Genomic DNA, 18730 nt, shown 5'->3' on the forward strand with positions numbered 1-18730 from the left:
GAATCCAAAACTCTTAACTCTTCTTGTTCATACATCCCACATGAACAAAAACAGTCAAAACTATCCTATCAATATCTTAATAAAGAGGACAGACAAGCAACATAGTGACAGTGTCTGACCAAGACAAGGTCTCAAGCATAGATTTTTATACCTCACGTGCAAATGATTCCGTCCCATACACACGTTAATACGGAGGATTCAAACTACGGTTCAGAACTGCCCGTTTCACAACCCAGTGGCGGAACCTTAAAAAAGGGAATTGTAACAGATGGCGGCAGCTTCCTCATCCTGTTTATCACAGGAATTAACCTGCTAACAGCTGCAAGACCGAACTCCAGTGTCGTCAATGGAGTCCTGCACCTGGTAACCTTCAATCAGAGGTTTTATTGACAACTTTCCATAAAAACTTCAACTTAGGTATAAGAAAGATGGATCCCGAAGGCACTTGATGACATGGCAACATGAGCTTGGATGAAGTTTAAACCAAGGAAATCAAGAAGCGTGGTGATCAGAAGTGGAAAAATGGCCAGAAAGTTCCATCTGCAACAATTGAGAAATCCCAATAAAGTGCCAAAGGAAATTGTACAACATAGTATCTATGACAAATGCAGCATAAGACATGCATGGGAGGTTAATTGGGCGCTCTCATGTCCCTAGTTGTGATTGTGAGTGTGGATGGTTGTCTCTGTGTGCCCTCTGATTCGCTGGCAACCACTTCAGGGTGTACCCCACCTACCTATCTTAGCATCTTAGCGTAATACTGAACAAAATAAATGGACGGAAATTGACTCTAATCGGTCTACTAGTCTTTCCGTTTTATCTTAGCATAAATATTAACTCATTCACTGCCATTGACGGCTATAGACGTCAAAAATTCATTTTAACTATTTCTATTAGTTTAACATTTTTTCCCACTTTTGTTAACAAGAGTATGAAAACCTAGTGTGTTTTTTATATTGTATTAGAACAGATATCAAATTTGTGATTAATCGTGAGTTAACTAATGAAGTCATGCGATTAATTACGATTAAAAATAGTACTCGCCTGACGCCCCTAATTTTTAATAATCTTTTCCTTAATTTTTTTTAAATTAAATTAAAAAGAAAAAAAAGAAAAGATTATTAAAAAATTACACATTTGTCTGATGCCAGACAATGAAAATGTGTAATCTTAATTAGTTGCATGACTTCACTAGTTAACCCACGATTAATCACAAATTTTATATCTGTTCTAAATGTACAAAACAAAATTATAGGTTTTTATACTCTTGTTAACAAAAATGGGAAAAAACTAAACTAAGATAAATAGTTCAAATGAATTTTTGACATCTATAGCTGTCAATGGCAGTGAATAAGTTAAAGATAGCATAAACCAGCTCCTCTTTCTAGTTTAAGAATCAAACAGACACTTTGGTCACTTTCAAGTTTCAAACCAGTGATCATCATCCTCTGTCCAGAATTTAGACATTGGTGCCCTCAAAAGACTGTCATGTGAAATGTCCTTTAAATGGAAATAAGGCGGCTTTCCTGTTGTACCACGTAAACAAAACGTGTATTTTATACACGGTCTATTTGACAATAAGGATTCATATAATTATGTACTTCTTTACTTCAAAGAGTCAATTCAAAACGTCCACGTATATCGGTCTTTTTTTCCATAAACGTTTTTTATATTTAAGTACAGTCAGAGTTTGAGTACTTTTGTACCGAAGCGTTTTAACACCTCCGTCAAGCCACCGACTACCATTACTTCCCACAAGGTCTTCGCCCCCCAATTTTTTTTTAGGTTTCCTAGCAACCCCAGTAGGCGGAGACACTTATTTAGCCGTAGTAGCCAGTAGAGGGCGATAGGCGAGATCTCGTTCCTCGAGCACACGAGCAGGCAGGTCTGAAGCTGAAAAAGAGGCGGAGCACGCTACAGAACCCAGCAAACATCCGAACCCAGCAAACAACCAAACCCACCCATTAGCTTGTACCTTCACATTTCCTACCCCGGCGATTGTTCAAAAAAAGAAAAGATGTCCAGCGTCAATTGGAAGCCTTTTGTTTTCGGGGGACTGGCTTCCGTGACGGCGGAATGTGGTGAGTGACGTGTGAAGCCGCGCGGAGGCCCAGATGCAGGGCTCACCGGCACGGTGATGTTTGGACAAACTAACAAGAACCTACGACGCGCTCTTCCCCCCAGGTACATTTCCAATCGATCTAGCCAAGACGCGACTTCAGGTGCAGGGTCAAGTGGGCGACATTAAATACCGAGAGATCCGGTACCGAGGCATGTTGCACGCCATCGTCAAGATCGCACGCGAGGAGGGCGTCCGGTCACTGTATTCAGGGTAAGTATTATTGATTTGTATGTGTTTGTATTGTCTATGTAATGTTATCACTTCCTCCTAAAGTGTACTTCCCTGAGCACATCCTCTTTCCCTCCCCGTTTGCACCTATGAATAACCATACATATGTCAAATCCGTTGTGGTCATGTGTTCCCTTATTGTATCAGCCAGAGAAGCACGTGAGTCCAACTTGTGCGTGTAAATATGACTTTTACAGAATAGCTCCTGCCATGCTGCGCCAGGCATCCTACGGGACCATTAAAATCGGCACATACCAGAGCTTCAAGAGATTACTGGTGGAAAGGCCTGAGGGTGAGGTGCACTTTCTGTCTGTCATGTATACACTTATTATAAGCATGCCTACAATATTGTTGAAGAGGGAGGATTAACTGAGAACTGCCACACCCTGCGCCGACATGAAATCAATCTCCTTTTTTTTTCTTCTTCTTCCATTCAGACGAGACAATGCTGACTAATGTGGTGTGCGGTGTTCTTGCTGGAGTCATCTCTTCCTCCATTGCCAATCCCACTGATGTGCTCAAGGTAGCTAAAGGCTCAAATTTAAGATCGTCCTGTCATATGGGGTAGCGCATCTGTGAAGGACATGGGCTTTGCGACTGGAGGGTCACGGTTCAAGTCCCTTGGCAGACTAATTGTAAAATGGTAACCAGTTACTACAAACCTGTTTAATTTCCTCTAATTATGAATTAATTACATTCAATTATGAAACAGGCTTGGCCAAAAACATTTAGGTATGTTTACATAAGCCAAGGTTGTACAATACAGGAACTATAATTGAAAACACATTTGTTTAAAGATAAACACAATCCCGCCCGGCATTGTAAGGATTTGTGTAGCTGTGTTTCCAAGTGGGCAAGTTCATAAAACAGAATCCTCTGATTAAAATAAAATAAAAATAAAAATGCAATCCATTGTGAGATCAAAAGTCGCAAAAACAAAATGTGAACATGTTCCACTTAAAACTGTGTTTGCGCACACATACAGTATATATATTTTTGGGTGCACCTCTTGCCTTGGGTTAGATTGTGCAAGTGTGCCTTACAAAGTACCCCGTGTGAGACATAATTCCGGTGCTATGCCTGTAACGGGTGTCGCCCCACCAAGCCCTCACTGGTGGCTTATTAATAGACTGTGGCCTCCAAAGCTTAATTTAGTGTTCTGTAAATAATATGGGGGCATGAATATGATTAGCGTACACTCACTAGACTACCACAGAATGCCTTTTATTATGGGTAAACAAACATGTCGATAATATAAGACACCGGCTTTAGAGCAGTTTTTAATCGCAGCACATCAAGCCAAGTGGTCATGAGGCCGACAGGAGGCAAGTATTTAAACAGCAGCCAGAGAAAGCAAGTCAAGCTCAGGCTAAAGATTGTTCTCGAGAAAAGAAAAGACTCGAGGCAGACAAAAATACATCACCCATTCGACTTTAAGCCTATTTGCCTGTTAAATCTAATCACACCTGCCTGTTCCCTGCTTGGTAAACTAAATCATCCTCTTCTTTTTCTCTACATGTAAAACTGACCCACAATCAGAAATAAACATGATATATTGAAACAAGAAATTGTTTAACCCAACCCTAGAATGTCCTCTATCGAAGTCTGCTAGCTAAATGCTAATATATAATGGAAAACCCCATATGTGGGCTAATGAAACTTGGCATAGTTGTTACGGTTAAAACAACTTGAACCACAGCACTTCTTAATCTTAATCCGATTGCATAGAACTTGTAGTGGCGCCAAAGTAATACTTTTATTGCTTCAGCCTGAGCACAAAAACAGCGAATAGGCCAGTTTTTCCACTTAGTGGAATTTAAGTTCACCCCAAAAAACAGTGTCTCTGCAAATTCCTTAATGCCGAATTGCAAATGTACTGTTATATAGAACTTAAAAATCTGCGGCATCGGTATAGGGGTGTCTGTCTGAGCGATATAAATGCTCTGACTCTGAGAGCAACTGTGTTAAAAATCAATCTAGTCAACCAGATTTCTGCATGTTCCTCTCAGATCCGCATGCAAGCCCAAGGAAGGGTGATCCAAGGAAGCATGATGGGGAACTTCATCAACATCTATCAACAGGAAGGGACCAGAGGACTTTGGAAGGTACAACATACTTGAAATGGCATTGTTTGGAAAGATTCCTTACTTTTAGCTTATGTGTCGTTACTTTATTAAGATTAGAGAATCATACTTAATAATAGTAGGCACATAATTATGTCATGTAATTTACTAGGGGTAGAAAAGCGAAACATTTAAAAATGATTTTTGGAATAGCGGTCAATATTTTGAGAGTTGTGGTCCTCATCATCAAGTGTACATTTGGATCTTCAGCGTCGCCTCTTTTTTTGTCTGTCAGGGCGTCTCTCTAACTGCTCAGCGAGCAGCCATTGTGGTGGGAGTGGAGCTGCCTGTCTATGACATCACCAAGAAGCATCTGATCCTGTCTGGTCACATGGGTGACAACGTGTACACACATTTCGTGTGAGTGAGAGTTGGAATGGATACAACACAAAAGTATGCGTCCGCCTTACCCTTGATTTGATCACGGGACAGGAAATTGGAAAGCATAGCTACATAGTTGAGTTCTTTTAAGGTGTAACAAGATGAAGAGCAGACGTGCGTCTCCAGCCTGCCCAAAGTGTTGTAACCTAACTCCGCTTCTTATTTGATGGCCTTACTCAACAGAGCAGCAATTTCACTCATCATTGCGCAACATTCTAGTTAGACCAGTAAAGACTGTTTCGCTATTGGCCTATTTGTTTGGAGAAAATTGCCATTGGGGGGTGCAGTTAAGATTTACAAATAACAGAGAGGAAGCATTGTACTGTACTTTGAATTAGACAATGGAATATATTTTACTTGGCTAAGGGCTTCTGTCTGAAGCAAATTATTTAAAAATGTTTCTTTATAATTCCATGGGATTGTTTAGTTAGCCCAAAAATTTTCTTTACAATATGTTGTGTTGTATATGCACAGGGAGAGGCCATTTTGCCACTTGCTGTCAACTGAAAATGACATCACAAAGTTGCTCGGGTCTCGGGTAACGACCAATCACGGCTCACCTGTTTTCTCAATTTGGTCATGTGGCGTTTGCAAGCTAAGCCGTGATTCGTCATTGCGTGAGCCCTGAGCATCTGTGTTGTTATTTTCAGTCGACAGCAAGTGACAAAATGGCCGCCCCCTGAGAGATTGATAAAAACAGGGGGATTTAGCTGCTTAATTAATATTCCACATACACAATAGTAATCAGAATATCGTGTTTAGACTGGTGGGGCTACATAGAACATATTCTCATGAAGCATTTTGGGTTGACGTCCCCTTTTAAAATGTTTATTTTAAAGCATTATGTGCAGGTTTCCCCTACATATTTGCTATTCACTACTTGTGAATTCCCATATTCTCAGTTTTTTCTTAACCTATCCACTTGCTCGCTTAAAAACTTGCATATTTGTTGTTTGTGTGTTCAAGCCAAAGCCCAGTCCAATTGAAAAGTGGCTTTGGCGCCATCTTGTGGCATGTTTAGGTAATTATAAACCTCCCCCCTAAATAGTGGGGGTCCTGGGGCAAACACTGTAGACCAGGGGTGGGCACACTCGGTCCTCGAGGGCCGGAGTCCTGCAGGTTTTGGAGGTTTCCCTTCTCCGACACAGCTGATATATGTTCAGCTCTGCTTAAGCTTGGTAACGATCCTGTTGATTGCAATCAGCTGCGTTGCAGCAGGGAAACCTCCAAGACCTGCAGGACGCCGGCCCTTGAGGACTGAGTTTGCCCACCACTGCTGTAGACTAGTACTGTGTAGTATTGTTTTTTTTGTTATACTGTAATGTAATATGTTTAAAGGACAATAGTCGTAGTGGGGCGTATGTCCTTGTTTGAGTCTGAATCTTAACGAGTCACTTTCGACAAGTTTGGGGCAGGCTGTGTCTGTTCCAGCGTGACCGTGCCTCAGTTCACAAGACAAAATGCGTAAAGATGTGCTCGGGTGAGCTTGGTGGGTAAGAAAGTGAAAGCCCTGACTCAAGCACCATCAAAAACCTTGGACCAGAATGCACACTTTGATCCGACATCACACTCAATTATTCTGTAACATATACGGGGGAGACCAACGCCATACTTTGTGTAATGAAGTACAGTTGCTGTAGTAGCAATTTAGCTGCAAGTATAGAAGTTGTAGCAAAATGGCACTTTGACGACATCTTGGGTTTTGTGGCATGCAGGTCCAGCTTCGTGTGTGGCCTGGCCGGAGCGTTGGCCTCCAACCCGGTGGACGTGGTTCGAACGCGTCTGATGAATCAGAAGGGAGGAGCTTTGTACCAGGGAACCCTCGACTGTGTACTGCAGGTCAGTCTGTCTACACTCAACAAAAACAGAAATGCAACACTCTTGTTTTCTATTACTGATTTCTTTGTAAACAAGAGCTATTTCGACCTCACAGGTGTAGCATATCAGGATGCTACTTAGGCGGCATGATTATTGTGATATACGCTACCTACTATCAAAGGCCACTCAAATGTGGAGGTTTACTTTATTCAGACTTCAGAAGGTCCTGCATTTTCACATTGACTTTTTATCTCATGCTCAATGGCTGACATGTCTAGTAAGTATGTTGGCCGTTCGAGAACTGAAATGAAACATGGGGCAGTGTGTTAGCTTTCTGATATAGGAAGTGATGGTTCGGGATATTCGGCACAGTAATGGACATTAGGGTGAACATGGTAATTGTGGAGGTCCCCCGGTTAGGCTGGTTGGGTGTACTTACTGCATTGCCAAATTTTCTGAAACATCTTTGGAGACGGCTTGTGGTAGAGAGAAGATCATTCAGTTGAAGAGCAACGGCTCCTTTGGATATTTCAACACGATGCCAATTGCCATTACATGCTTCTTCAAAACATGTGACATTGTGCTGTGTAATAAAACTGCACATTTTAGAGCGGACTTTTATTCTGACCGGCCTAAGGCACACCTCTGCAGTAAACATGTTGACTGTTACAACAGCTGTGTTTTCAAAAACAACACCATTTTAAGTATCTAATATATATATATTATATATATATATATATAGATACTTATGCTTGGCACCCTTAGCCTTGCATTATACAAGCAATCGTACCCTGATTTTCTGATGAGTAGATTTGTGTCTGAGAACAGAAATTTGCACATTTTAAAACAATAATGGGTGATTTAATCATTTAATTGATTTGGGTGATTACAACACCTTCGAGGTGAAAATGAGACATAATGCGGCACAATAAGTTAACTCCTTAAGATTTAAATCAACTCACAAATGAGAAGAATTAAATCGATGCAAAGAAAACAACAAAATAGGCGATTCAAATCCTGAGACACTTCCTGACACAACCGGACAAATACAAACTCAACATTTCACCGTCAAAGTTTCAAATCATACACTGCTACAATTTTATGCCGCTGACGGAAGTGTTACCAGCCTGAGAACTATACCAAATATATATGCAGGGTTGGGAGGGTTACTTTTAAAATGCAATCCATTACAGTTACAAGTTACCTGCTAAAAAATGTAGTTAGTAACGTAATCCAAGTACCATAATATATGTAACTAGATTACTTTTGGATTACTCCTATATTGAGTATGCTCATGAAGACAAAATAAAAATCTCTCGCTCTGTCTCTCTCTCGTCCTCTTTTGCACTCTCTCTCATCGTAGAAATTGTAATCCCCATTTTTAATAAATGTACCTGTAATCAGATTTTTTTGGGGAAAAGATGATAGCTGATGTATGAACACTTTTTATTTCAAAACTTTGCAAACATCATATAGTGCACATAAACCGAATGACTTGTGAACCTTTTGGCATTCGCTGCAAATCCCCTCCTGTGTGTGACATTCTCAGAGCATTATGCTGCCTGAGTGTGTTTACAGCACGTGAGGGCTGCAACGTAGGGCAACTACGCCAAGTGAAAGCTGGACAGATTAAGTCAAGTCAACACCAACTGGGGGCTTGCTAGAATGTGCTTTCTCAAAGTTTTTTTCTGTCCCAAAAAGCTATCAATCAATCCATTGTTATAACATTTGTCCTCATTAGGGTCATTGGCTAGCTGGAGGCGAGCCCAGCTGGTCCGCAGTCAATTGCAGGGCACAAATAGACAACCATTCAACACCTGTGAGCAATTTAGAGTCTTGAGCAAAACCTCACATGGTTGTTTTTGTAGCGTGGGAGGAAGCTGGAGTACCTTCGCGGTGGGTGTGGGAATACAAGCGCGGGGGAGAACGAAACACAGCGGAGATTCAAACCCAGAACATCTCATTTGCGAACCACCTGTACCACCGCCCTGTCAATCTCAAAACGAGTTCAATCAATACGAATGCTAAAGAGGTACAGTATATTCTGTGTCGTGTCTCTTTTGAGCCTAACTTTATTTCACTCCAGTGCTGATTGAGGATAAATATCTTGCAGCGACGTTAAATATTTAACTCAAACCTTTGTGGCGCCAATTTGCCTGCTAAAAGCACCCAGAGGACTGTTGAATAATGATGAAGAGATAACAAGCCCGAGTGTGTGTTCAACCTGTTTTTCAGACGTGGCGCTCGGAGGGTTTCATGGCTCTCTACAAGGGCTTTTTCCCCAACTGGCTCCGTTTGGGCCCATGGAACATCATCGTATCCTTTAAACATCTCATTAGTGCCGTACTCGCACGCTGTGTATGTGATGCAATGACTTTTGGAGCTGGAGAAATTGTCTGGAAAAAGATTTTATGTGCAGTAGTGCCTCGAAGTTCGACCATAGTTGTTTTTTTCTTCCCAAAACATCGTTTTGCATTGCTCTTCTATCATTTTGTTACCATTATTACATCTTTCTTAACTGTACTGGCAATTAATTGCCATATTGCACTACACTTGATGAGTGGTGCCTTCAGGTACAATTTTAATCCATTGTATAACCATGTGTGTAACGCAAAACTCGTATCTTAAATCATCTTTCCCCATTGAATCGAATGAAAATGTCATTAATCCATTCCAGCCAGTATTCTATAATACTGTACTTCATCAGTAATGTAAAGAATGAAACACTGCATCATGATTTTATACTGCAACCCATTCAATTGTGCTGCTCCTTCTGCTATGCCCGTCTTGGCCACCAGGAGGCGGTCTATTCTAGCAATAACGCAGAGCCGTAGAGAGTGTGGTCACCGCGGTTTCAGCAAGGGTAACAAGACGCCATTTTGTTACCCTGCTGAAATGGCCAAACTCTTGATATATACACGGCTCTGGGATAACATCGCAGTCTTCATCTTCAGTGCTCATGTTTGTCGAACAGTACAAATAGATGAAGCTCAAATGCAGTTTTATTTTTTTTTACGCTAGTTCCCAGCCATTTAATTTTAAGACTGTTGGTTTACTACCTCAGCACCTCACTTCTTGAAACGAGCAAAATACAGTACAGTGGGCAAAGAGAAGGAAAAAGTTGATAAGCTCTTTAAAATCCTTTTGTAAATGTCAATCTTTCATTCGAGAATGCAGTGTCACTTTTTGTTGTTGTTGAGCTCCAACCAGGCCTAAAACTGTAGCGAGATTACAGAAGCAGTGACAAAAGATGGGCTTTGTACCGAAGTAGAAAAAGACTTGCCTCCTTCCTTTACTCCACATCCAGTTCTTCCTCACATACGAGCAGCTCAAGAAGATCAACGTGTGAGCGTCGGATCCAGAGTGAAGATGAGCACGACTTGAGGGTCTCGACTGTCGGGATTGGGAAGGACCACTGATGGAGTGAACGGGGCCTGGTTGGAGACCCGTTTTTGCTGTGGGGAAGAGGCACGTGTGCGTTTGTGTGTGAGTGGGCTACAAGTTTCCGGCCCGCTGCTGTGGAGACTGCTGGGATTTTATGCACCTACTTGAAGCTGATATTTTAGCTCTTCCAAATGCTTCGTCAAGCCAAATATTTGATTCTGACTGGACTGAGAGCTTCAAATACACCCCCCCCCCCCCCCCCAGGATGCCACAGCAACCTCTCTGTTCGTTCTTGTACGAGACTTGTTATACAGGCCCCTCCACTTCAGTGGTCTCGAAATTGAGTGCCTTCAAGTTTGCCAATTTGAGAATGTCGCACAAGTTGGAGAGCATCTGACAATCACTGCAGTCATTCCCTTCTCAAATAGAGAGCATGTTGCAGTTTGTCAACACACTTAGAAAGAGTCTGGTGTGTATTTTTTTTTTTTTTTAAGAATTCTAAATTGCAAGTCAAAGCCAAGAAGACATTGGTATGTATTGTGATAAGTTCTTTCAAAGCAACCTGGAGCTGTAAAAGTCGCTCTCTGTTCACATAGATGTGAATGAGTTGATGATCAGGCAGCTGAGAAGATCTTGTATATTTTCATTTTACTTTCTGGCTTAGCTGTCATTGGTTTACCGCTTATTTGCACTACGACTGCTGCACATCGTGATGCCTGTTAACACTTACAGTCAAGTCAAACTCTGTGCACGATGCTTCCATTGAGTCAATATTTTATACTTGCTGGCCTTGTTGTCTGACAGCCAAATGTCATTGTGTACCTTTTTAAAATTGCTATAAATATGAAATAAAATGAAAAAGACCAAGCTATTGTTTTTCTCTGCTTTCGCCACAGTGTGGCGCTGTGTAGCTACATTCAGCTTCTGACCCAGATGACTGCAGTCCTGTGAAACCTTGTTTAAACCCCCACCCTCGCACCCCAGTCCTCAGATATAGCACAGTTGTTTCTGAGGGATTGCCCGGCTTCTATCAGAAACGCGGCATACCACAAAACATCAGCCTATGAATTATTCAGGACAGTCTAACATGTAATTGTTCTTGTTTCGCTGGGTAAATTCCCAGTTTTCCCCCCATCAGAGCTGTTTAGATGTTGACAGCTCAAGGGAGCGCATGTGGGGAAGCATAACAGTGAACGCTGTGTTGTTTGTGTGCCTTGCTCCTTTATTTTGGGAGAGGCACCATGGGACTTATTGTGAAAACTTCAAGAAAGCCACCACAACTTGCACTTCTGTATTAGCGTCTCGATTCCCGAGTTTGACTCACTTAAGAACTCGGGCTTTTCCACAGAACATAGCTCTCAAAACCAGCTCACATCTTTATTCAATCAGGGAGCAAAATCACAACAGGCCAGTATCGAAACGAAGGGAACTCAAGTGCGATGTGGCAGCCAGGATTTGGACCTTTCAACACTTTGGCACAATTGCCTGGCATCGAGGCGCAGACGCAGCGTTCGACAATCTGGACAAGTTTGGCCGTGAGGGATTCCGGCAGTCACAGACATGCTGCATTATGGGTGTTATTTGCTGCCTGGCCCAAGGGTGCAGGGGGCTGGCGCAATTGTGTTCCAAGGATCAGAGTGGGCTTTTGTCTGAGGCATAAGGCGACGTACGCGCTGCTCCGAGCCCCCCCCCCCCCCTATCCCTTTTACTCCCGTTTTTGTTTTTGTGGTTTCAGCCGTTGCTCGCATGAAAATTCAACACACAGAGGAATATATGGCCAAGCAAATGGGAATTTAGACAACCAGACAGATCGGGTTCTGTTGCTCCATTTGGAACGACTGCAGCGTTTCTCGGCGGCGCGGTGCTGAAAAACGCCTTCTTGTTCTCAGCGCTGCTCATTATTGCAGCAAATTGCTTTTCCGCACGGCTTCCTCTTCAATAGAATGCATAAAACCTGGGTCTGAACTTGTGAAATATAAATGTTGACAATAATTCCACATGCATAGTGTATATGTACAAAGTTTAGAAAGTTGGTTGATACACCTGCTTTTCCAACAACCATTTGACCTTTACTGCATGTGCAAAGAGCAAATTGTGTGGGGCTGCTTTGCTACATCTGACACTGGGGGTGTCGTTAATCGATGCAGTGTCACACGAAACCCTGAAGACTATCAAGGCATTACAGCTTGCATGTAGTCAGAGCACTACATGGCGTACGTGAATTTCCCCTTTTTCGAACGTGTCAAGAGTTCTTGCGATTTTATTTCGTAGCAGTTATCCGGAATGCTATATTAACATCCATATAGCACCTCTCTGCTCTGCCAATAGAACAAATAGGGCGTGAAAAAAGTGTACCATGCCATGACAAGACTTCAGTAAAATAAACAGGATGTACTTTTGCTGTTGTGTTGCCAAAAGACATGAGACATGTTATATGAAATCATCCTTCATAGATAATACTGCTCTAAAAAATGCCCCCAAGTAAGATGATTTGTACTTTTCAAATCAATAGGTACAATAAATTACTAGATACCAGAAAAAAATACTAATATTAAAAATAGGCTACTATTTGAGGAACAGTGTTGCCACAGTTACCTTGAAAAAGTAACTTAACCGATTACTTCATTTTAAAAGTAATTTAGCTACTTTACTGATACAAGTTAGATAAGTTACTTTATTAGTTGCTCGCAGCGAGGGCTGCTCGATTATGAAGAAAATATTCGTCACGATTAATTTGGTAATAATTGAAATCACGGTTAGGACGATCATTTGTTTTTTGGTGCAAACAAGAAAATGTTTAAACGTAAAAAAAATTAAGACAAATAAAATAATTATGCAAGTTTCATTTGGACCAAACAAGATGCATTAAATTAGTTATTTTAAAATTAAAAAAAAGTGCAAATGTGTACATTTAAACAACTTAAAATTAGTATTAATAATCTTTTTTATTTTCGTTTACGACTATGCAAATTTTGTAATTGTGGAGTGTAATAATTGAAATTACAATTGAATTTCGATCAATTGCACAGCCTTTTCAGCAGGTGCCGACAATTCCACAAAAAAAAAAAAAGACAACTTGATTTGCCAAAGGATAAGGTTTTTAATAAAAAAGTCACACACAAAAAACAGCCTTTTTGATCATCTTTTCATCTTTACCTGTCACAAACTCAGCAAAGGGACTTTGTATTTCCAGCTTGAAACCGTGACCGTCATTAGTTATGTGTGCTGAAAACGTGACGTCCCTCCCCCCAGACGATCGGGCGCAGATAACCTCATCCATAATGCTTCACGGAAAAAACGATTATTTATGCTCCAAAATGTTGTTTTTGTTAGCCTGTTGGTTAGTACAAGGGTGTGTCAAGGGTGTTTCTCTTTTATCTTAATATTTGCTAACTATCATTCCAATATATGCTCATTCTGTTCTATTAGTTCACCACGAGATCTCATTAACTTCTACACACTGTCTCTCTAATTAGACAACTATACTAGAAATAGTCATGTGTTAGATACCTACTGGTAGTTTAGTTCTTCAAAATGGCCGCTAAGTAATGTGTTACTTGGCATCACTGTTGAGGAATCACCATAAATTGGGTAGAAGAAAAAATCCCAAAAGAAGTGTGCAGGATGGTTCACCAAGATTACAGACTACAAAGTACGTTGAAGTGTTATTATTTGCGTTTGAGACCGTATTCTCGTTAATACAAGCCAGTATATCGAAAAGGCCTTATTTTCCGGATCGCGCCCGAGTCGATAGTTGGTCTTGATCAAAAAAAAATGTGAACAAACAACTGGCCTGCTCGCTCATGGTCGACCTACATTTGGAAGACGAGGTGGACCCCGGGGAAACAGGATCACAAGGATGAGCCGTTGGTAATGCTGCTCCGATTGTTCTATTAAGACGGAAACAGGCTAAGCCGGTGAATGCTAAATGAGATAATGGCAGAGGAGATTTACGCCACATGGTGGTTTCTTTCATCCTGTGGCTCCAAGAATCAGTTATAAGATGGGTCACTTTTGTGCTTTGTACTTGCAATGATGAAAGTTGCTTTATATTGGAGATGGTTCAAATGGAGAATCAGTATAGTCTAAGCCACATTAAGATTTGTAAAAGTGTGCAGTGACTTATCTCCACATTTTGAAGCACCTTAATGTTGCCCTTCCAGGGTTTTTATACTGTTGATTAAATGTCAACGTGTGGTCTATATGTTAACGCGCTAAGGGACTTTGAATGTAAATTAGCTGTATGCTAACTTTGGCACATTTGCGCAGGTATTGTACCAGTGTTCATCAAATCAATTGAAAACTAAATAAAACCCAACTATATTGAAGCAATGCGCACAAAACCTTGGTGGATTGAATTGTTTGTCATTCAGAATGAAGTGAGCTTTGAATTCATTAATGCCATTCATTCAGTCTGCCATTGACGGCTATAGACGTCAAAAATTAATTTGAATTATTTCTATTAGTTTAAATTTTTTAACACTTTTATTAACAAGAGTATGAAATCCTAGATTTTTTTGGGTACATTTAGAACAGATATACAATTTATGATGAATAATGAGTTAACTATTGAAGTCATGCGATTAATTAAAATAAAATAAAAATTAATCGGCGATTAAACATTTTTTCCACATGACTTTACTAGTTAACTCACGATTAATCACACATTTTATATCTGTTCTAAATGTACAATAAAACAATTCTAGGTTTTGATACTCTTGTTAACAAAAGTGGGAAAATAAATCAAACTAATAGAAATAGCTCAAATAAATTTTTGACGTCTATAACCGTTAATGGCAGTGAATGAGTTAAAAAAATAATTATTATTTTTTTTGAAAGGGGGGGCCTGGGTGTTGTCTGATGGCAGTGCCACCCAATAAATGTACCAATGATTACCAAGATGAAAAAAGCACAACATTAGAAATAAGCATAACATGAGAAATGAAACTGCTTGTATGTACTGTTTACACACGGGTGTTGTCAAATTCCTTTTTGTCGCAGGCCACATTGAAGTTGAGGGACCGTTAGGACTGTCAAACCATATAACTGTATTTACGCATCATCATCTTATTACATACGAATAAATTAAGTTTTGAAGTCAGACTTCAAGGCAAATCGCGTTTTTTAACTGTTTACGCTTACAATTTTGTTTTGTAACCATAAAATGCCTGTCATTCTCAACATTTTTAAAAATGAAGAACATGTGCTGCACGCTTCAGTACAGATTGGAGCAAAAAGGCGTACCAATGAAACTGGTAAGCTAATAGCTTGGTCTCCTACTCAAATGGTGGCCGTAGTTCTTGGGAAGTAGCTTTTGTCCTCCCACTTGTATGAGTTAAAACATTCCCTGTTGTTAAAATAAGTTCTGATTTTGACAGTTTGACCTGTGAACATCCATCCATATCTGTCCATTTTCTCTACGACATGTTCAGGGTCGCCGGTCGCCGAAGCCTTTCCCAGCTGACTTCAGGCTGGCTAATAGACTGGACTGGATTGGTCGGCAGTCAATCAAAAGGTACAGTCAGACGCACAACGTTTCAGGCTTCACATTCCGCATGAAAGTCAGGTCGTTTGAAGCGCTGCGCATCAGTCGTTTCAACATGATTCATTCAATGTACCGCTTCTGAATAAATGCCAGATTCTACCGTATTCCCAAATAAATAAACTCAACTCATAGTGACTGCAGCGTTCTAACTTCTGTCCCAGCAGCGTTACACTTAATTATTCACAGATTATGTATCAACGATTCGTGTTACATTTCTGATTAACAACAAAGCTGTTTTTCAAAGTACTACTAAAGCTGGGAATGTTTGTTTTCCCACATAACATCTGCACATTCGAGTGAGTTGAGTTCCGTTTTATGTAACTCTCACGATAAGACACACTGAGTCCATGTGCCCCCCCAGACGCCAACAATAGACTATCTGTTTGCCCCTTACTTTCATATCACTCTCTTGCCTCTCTCTACAAAACATACTCAATAATTGCTCCCTAATTAGTAAACCTGCCTCTGATAGGAATGCTAACGTTCGGCATCTTGATATTTCATTTTTTGCCAAGAATGTCACTTTGTGCCACTCCTGTACAAAGCCAGTGGCGGCCCAAGACTTTTGCACATTTAATGTACCCAGTGGTTTAAAGTAATGAAGTACAAATACTTTGTAAAAGTTATCAGGCATCTTGCGTATTTTTCTTTTTTTTCTGATAGCGTTTTACTTTTACGTGCGGCATTTGAAAACTGATGTCAGTACTTTTGACTATCAAAATAACCTCATTCCTTTTTCAGTTCAGGAGATGTCATGATGTAAAACGGATGACAATGGAGAGGAAATGTTGCTGTTCACATCGGTTTAATCAGGAAAAAAAATATTTTCAGGTTTTTTTTTTTTTTTTAACATAAGCGGTATGGATAATGAATGGATATTATTCACTAATTCAGCATGTTTTTGTTGGCAAATCTATGGGAGCACATTGTTTTGATGGCATTAATGCCTCAGGCAACGCTCACTAGCCTTTTTCAGTCAAACCAGGCCCGGAGTGGCCCATCAGGAGCATCTGGAAGTTTCCCGGTGGGCTGGGCCGGGCCCGGCCGGTGTAAGGTTTACCGGGGGCCATTATACCAGGCTGCAGTAAAATCCTTTGGTACTCGCAGCTGTGATCTCAACTCAACTTTATTCATAGAGTGCTTTAAAACAACCATTTGTGCAACCAAAGTAAAGATGCACAGAAATGAAAATCTTTTGGCCGAAACCGAAAATAAGAAACGCTTGGCCGAAAACCAAAACGCCGGAAAAAAAATCATCAAATATCAAACAAGTATCAAAATAAAAAGCAATGTTTAATATAAATCAGATTCACCATTAGCTACAGTCCACTCCACATTTTCGACACGTATTACTACCGTAACGATTGAGAAAAAAAACTGGATGAATGAGAAGAACCACAATCATACAGTAAGCACACAGTGCAGTGTCATGTCATTGTTATTCTCTGATAAATAAAGTTGTTGCTAGCACACAGACAGTGCTTTTATGCACATTGTTGGGCGCAATAATCCGGAGATGAAGCTTTACTTTTGTGAACTTTTCCAAGCGTCGTTACTCGCCAACCTCAATTGCTTTCGTCTCGGTCATGTGAAAGAAATACAGGCGAAGGAACCGGGCGTCGTGTTGCTAGTTCATTGGGGCTTTATTCGCATTTCAGCAGCAAACAATTTGCTCGGACACTTGTTGAAGAATAAAAAGTTCCATCGCTGTAAATTAGCGTGCAGCTGCTACACACACACACACACACGCACGCGCACGCACGCACGCACGCACGCACGCACACACACACACACACACACACACACACACACACACACACACACACACACACACACACACACACTTATGGAGATAATATCATGCCAAAACCCCACAAACGCACAAAACGTGATTTACTCACACCCAGCAATTCACAAACTCGTTGTGTTTTGCAAATACAAAACATCATTCACAAACCAATGCATTTTGTTTTGCACATAAGGACTGTAACTATCAAACAAATACATCCTGATTCAGAAATAAATACGGCATGTTTTACACATACAAAGAAACATTTCTTCAATTACAAAGAAATATCCGTGTCTTTTGGCACTAATATTCCGCCTGGCACTAGCAGATCCGCAAACTATTGCCACTAAACCTTCCAGCAGGGGGCGCCGTTGAACGAGTTTAAGGCCACCAAGACTTCCCCTTCCATCTTTTTTCCAAGTCCGCCAAGCCAACAGGAGAAGTGCATTTGCGTTTGATTTTTAACCAGCAACGACTACAAACTCGCCTGTTGGCTGCTCATTGTGAGAAACTTTGGTATCCGTGGTGTCCGTGTCTTTGTGCCATTGCCGTTATTCCTCGCTGATTTGAATAGCATCGACCGGGTTAGCCTAAAGACGCTAGCTTCGGCTCCTGCTCATGAATTAACAGTGACTTATTACATCACTGGAGCTAGCGATTTTAAAATATCTAATATTTATGTTAGGGCCGTAACGCGGCAGCGTATATTGATTTCTCACATGGTGAAACGCCACCGAGGCGGAACACTCACCTGCCGTTTGGCGTTTAATTCAGACATACGCTGGCTTGCAGTTTTTTCCAACAACATCCTATTTCAGCCATATTTTTTCGGATTCAATTTTATTTCAGCCAAATATTTTCGGTGGCTGAAAATTGCTTGTCCATGGAGTAAGAATCAGTCATACAATAACAAGGACAGTTCAAAAGGCAAAGTAGAGAGTTTAAATAATGTACAGAAAGGGGGCTTGCCTATCAATTAACGGGAGATCATTCCAAAGGGAGGGACCAGCAACGGAAAAGGCTCGATCCCCTATTGAGCCTCCGCTTAGTCCACAATACTTCCAGTAGCGTCTGGTCCGCTGACCTGAGGCGCCGTGCAGGCGTGTCGGGACGGAGGAGCTCGGTGTTGTACAGTCGTGGCAAGATTAAAGATTTGAAAGCAAATAAAAGAAAATCATCTTCAAAAGAAGTCTGAAGTGTACAGGGGGCCAGAATTGGGAGTTTTGTGCTCCCTCATACGAGCTCCAGTTCGGAGGCGAGCAACAGCATTTTGGACCAACTTTGAGGGAGAGCTGGCTGACCCCAAAATAAAAGTACATTATCCAGCCGAGATGTGATGA

The 18730-nt window shown here is 41.0% G+C and overlaps 1 protein-coding gene across 1 annotated transcript; it reads left to right on the forward strand.

The window, feature by feature from the left end:
* Positions 1–1856: 1856 nt before the first annotated feature.
* On the forward strand, positions 1857–10923 carry LOC147182025 (kidney mitochondrial carrier protein 1-like). The gene is made up of 9 exons (XM_086098643.1): positions 1857–2081; positions 2185–2332; positions 2548–2642; positions 2788–2873; positions 4360–4455; positions 4709–4833; positions 6570–6693; positions 8908–8988; positions 9980–10923. Exons 1-9 carry the CDS (start codon positions 2018–2020, stop codon positions 10019–10021), a joined length of 861 nt encoding a protein of 286 aa, XP_085954769.1. The 5' UTR covers positions 1857–2017; the 3' UTR covers positions 10022–10923.
* Positions 10924–18730: the final 7807 nt, after the last annotated feature.

The sequence above is a fragment of the Leptonotus elevatus genome, chromosome 1, assembly GCF_054856555.1.
Source record: "Leptonotus elevatus isolate MCC_2025b chromosome 1, RoL_Lele_1.0, whole genome shotgun sequence".
Lineage (NCBI taxonomy): Eukaryota > Metazoa > Chordata > Actinopteri > Syngnathiformes > Syngnathidae > Leptonotus > Leptonotus elevatus.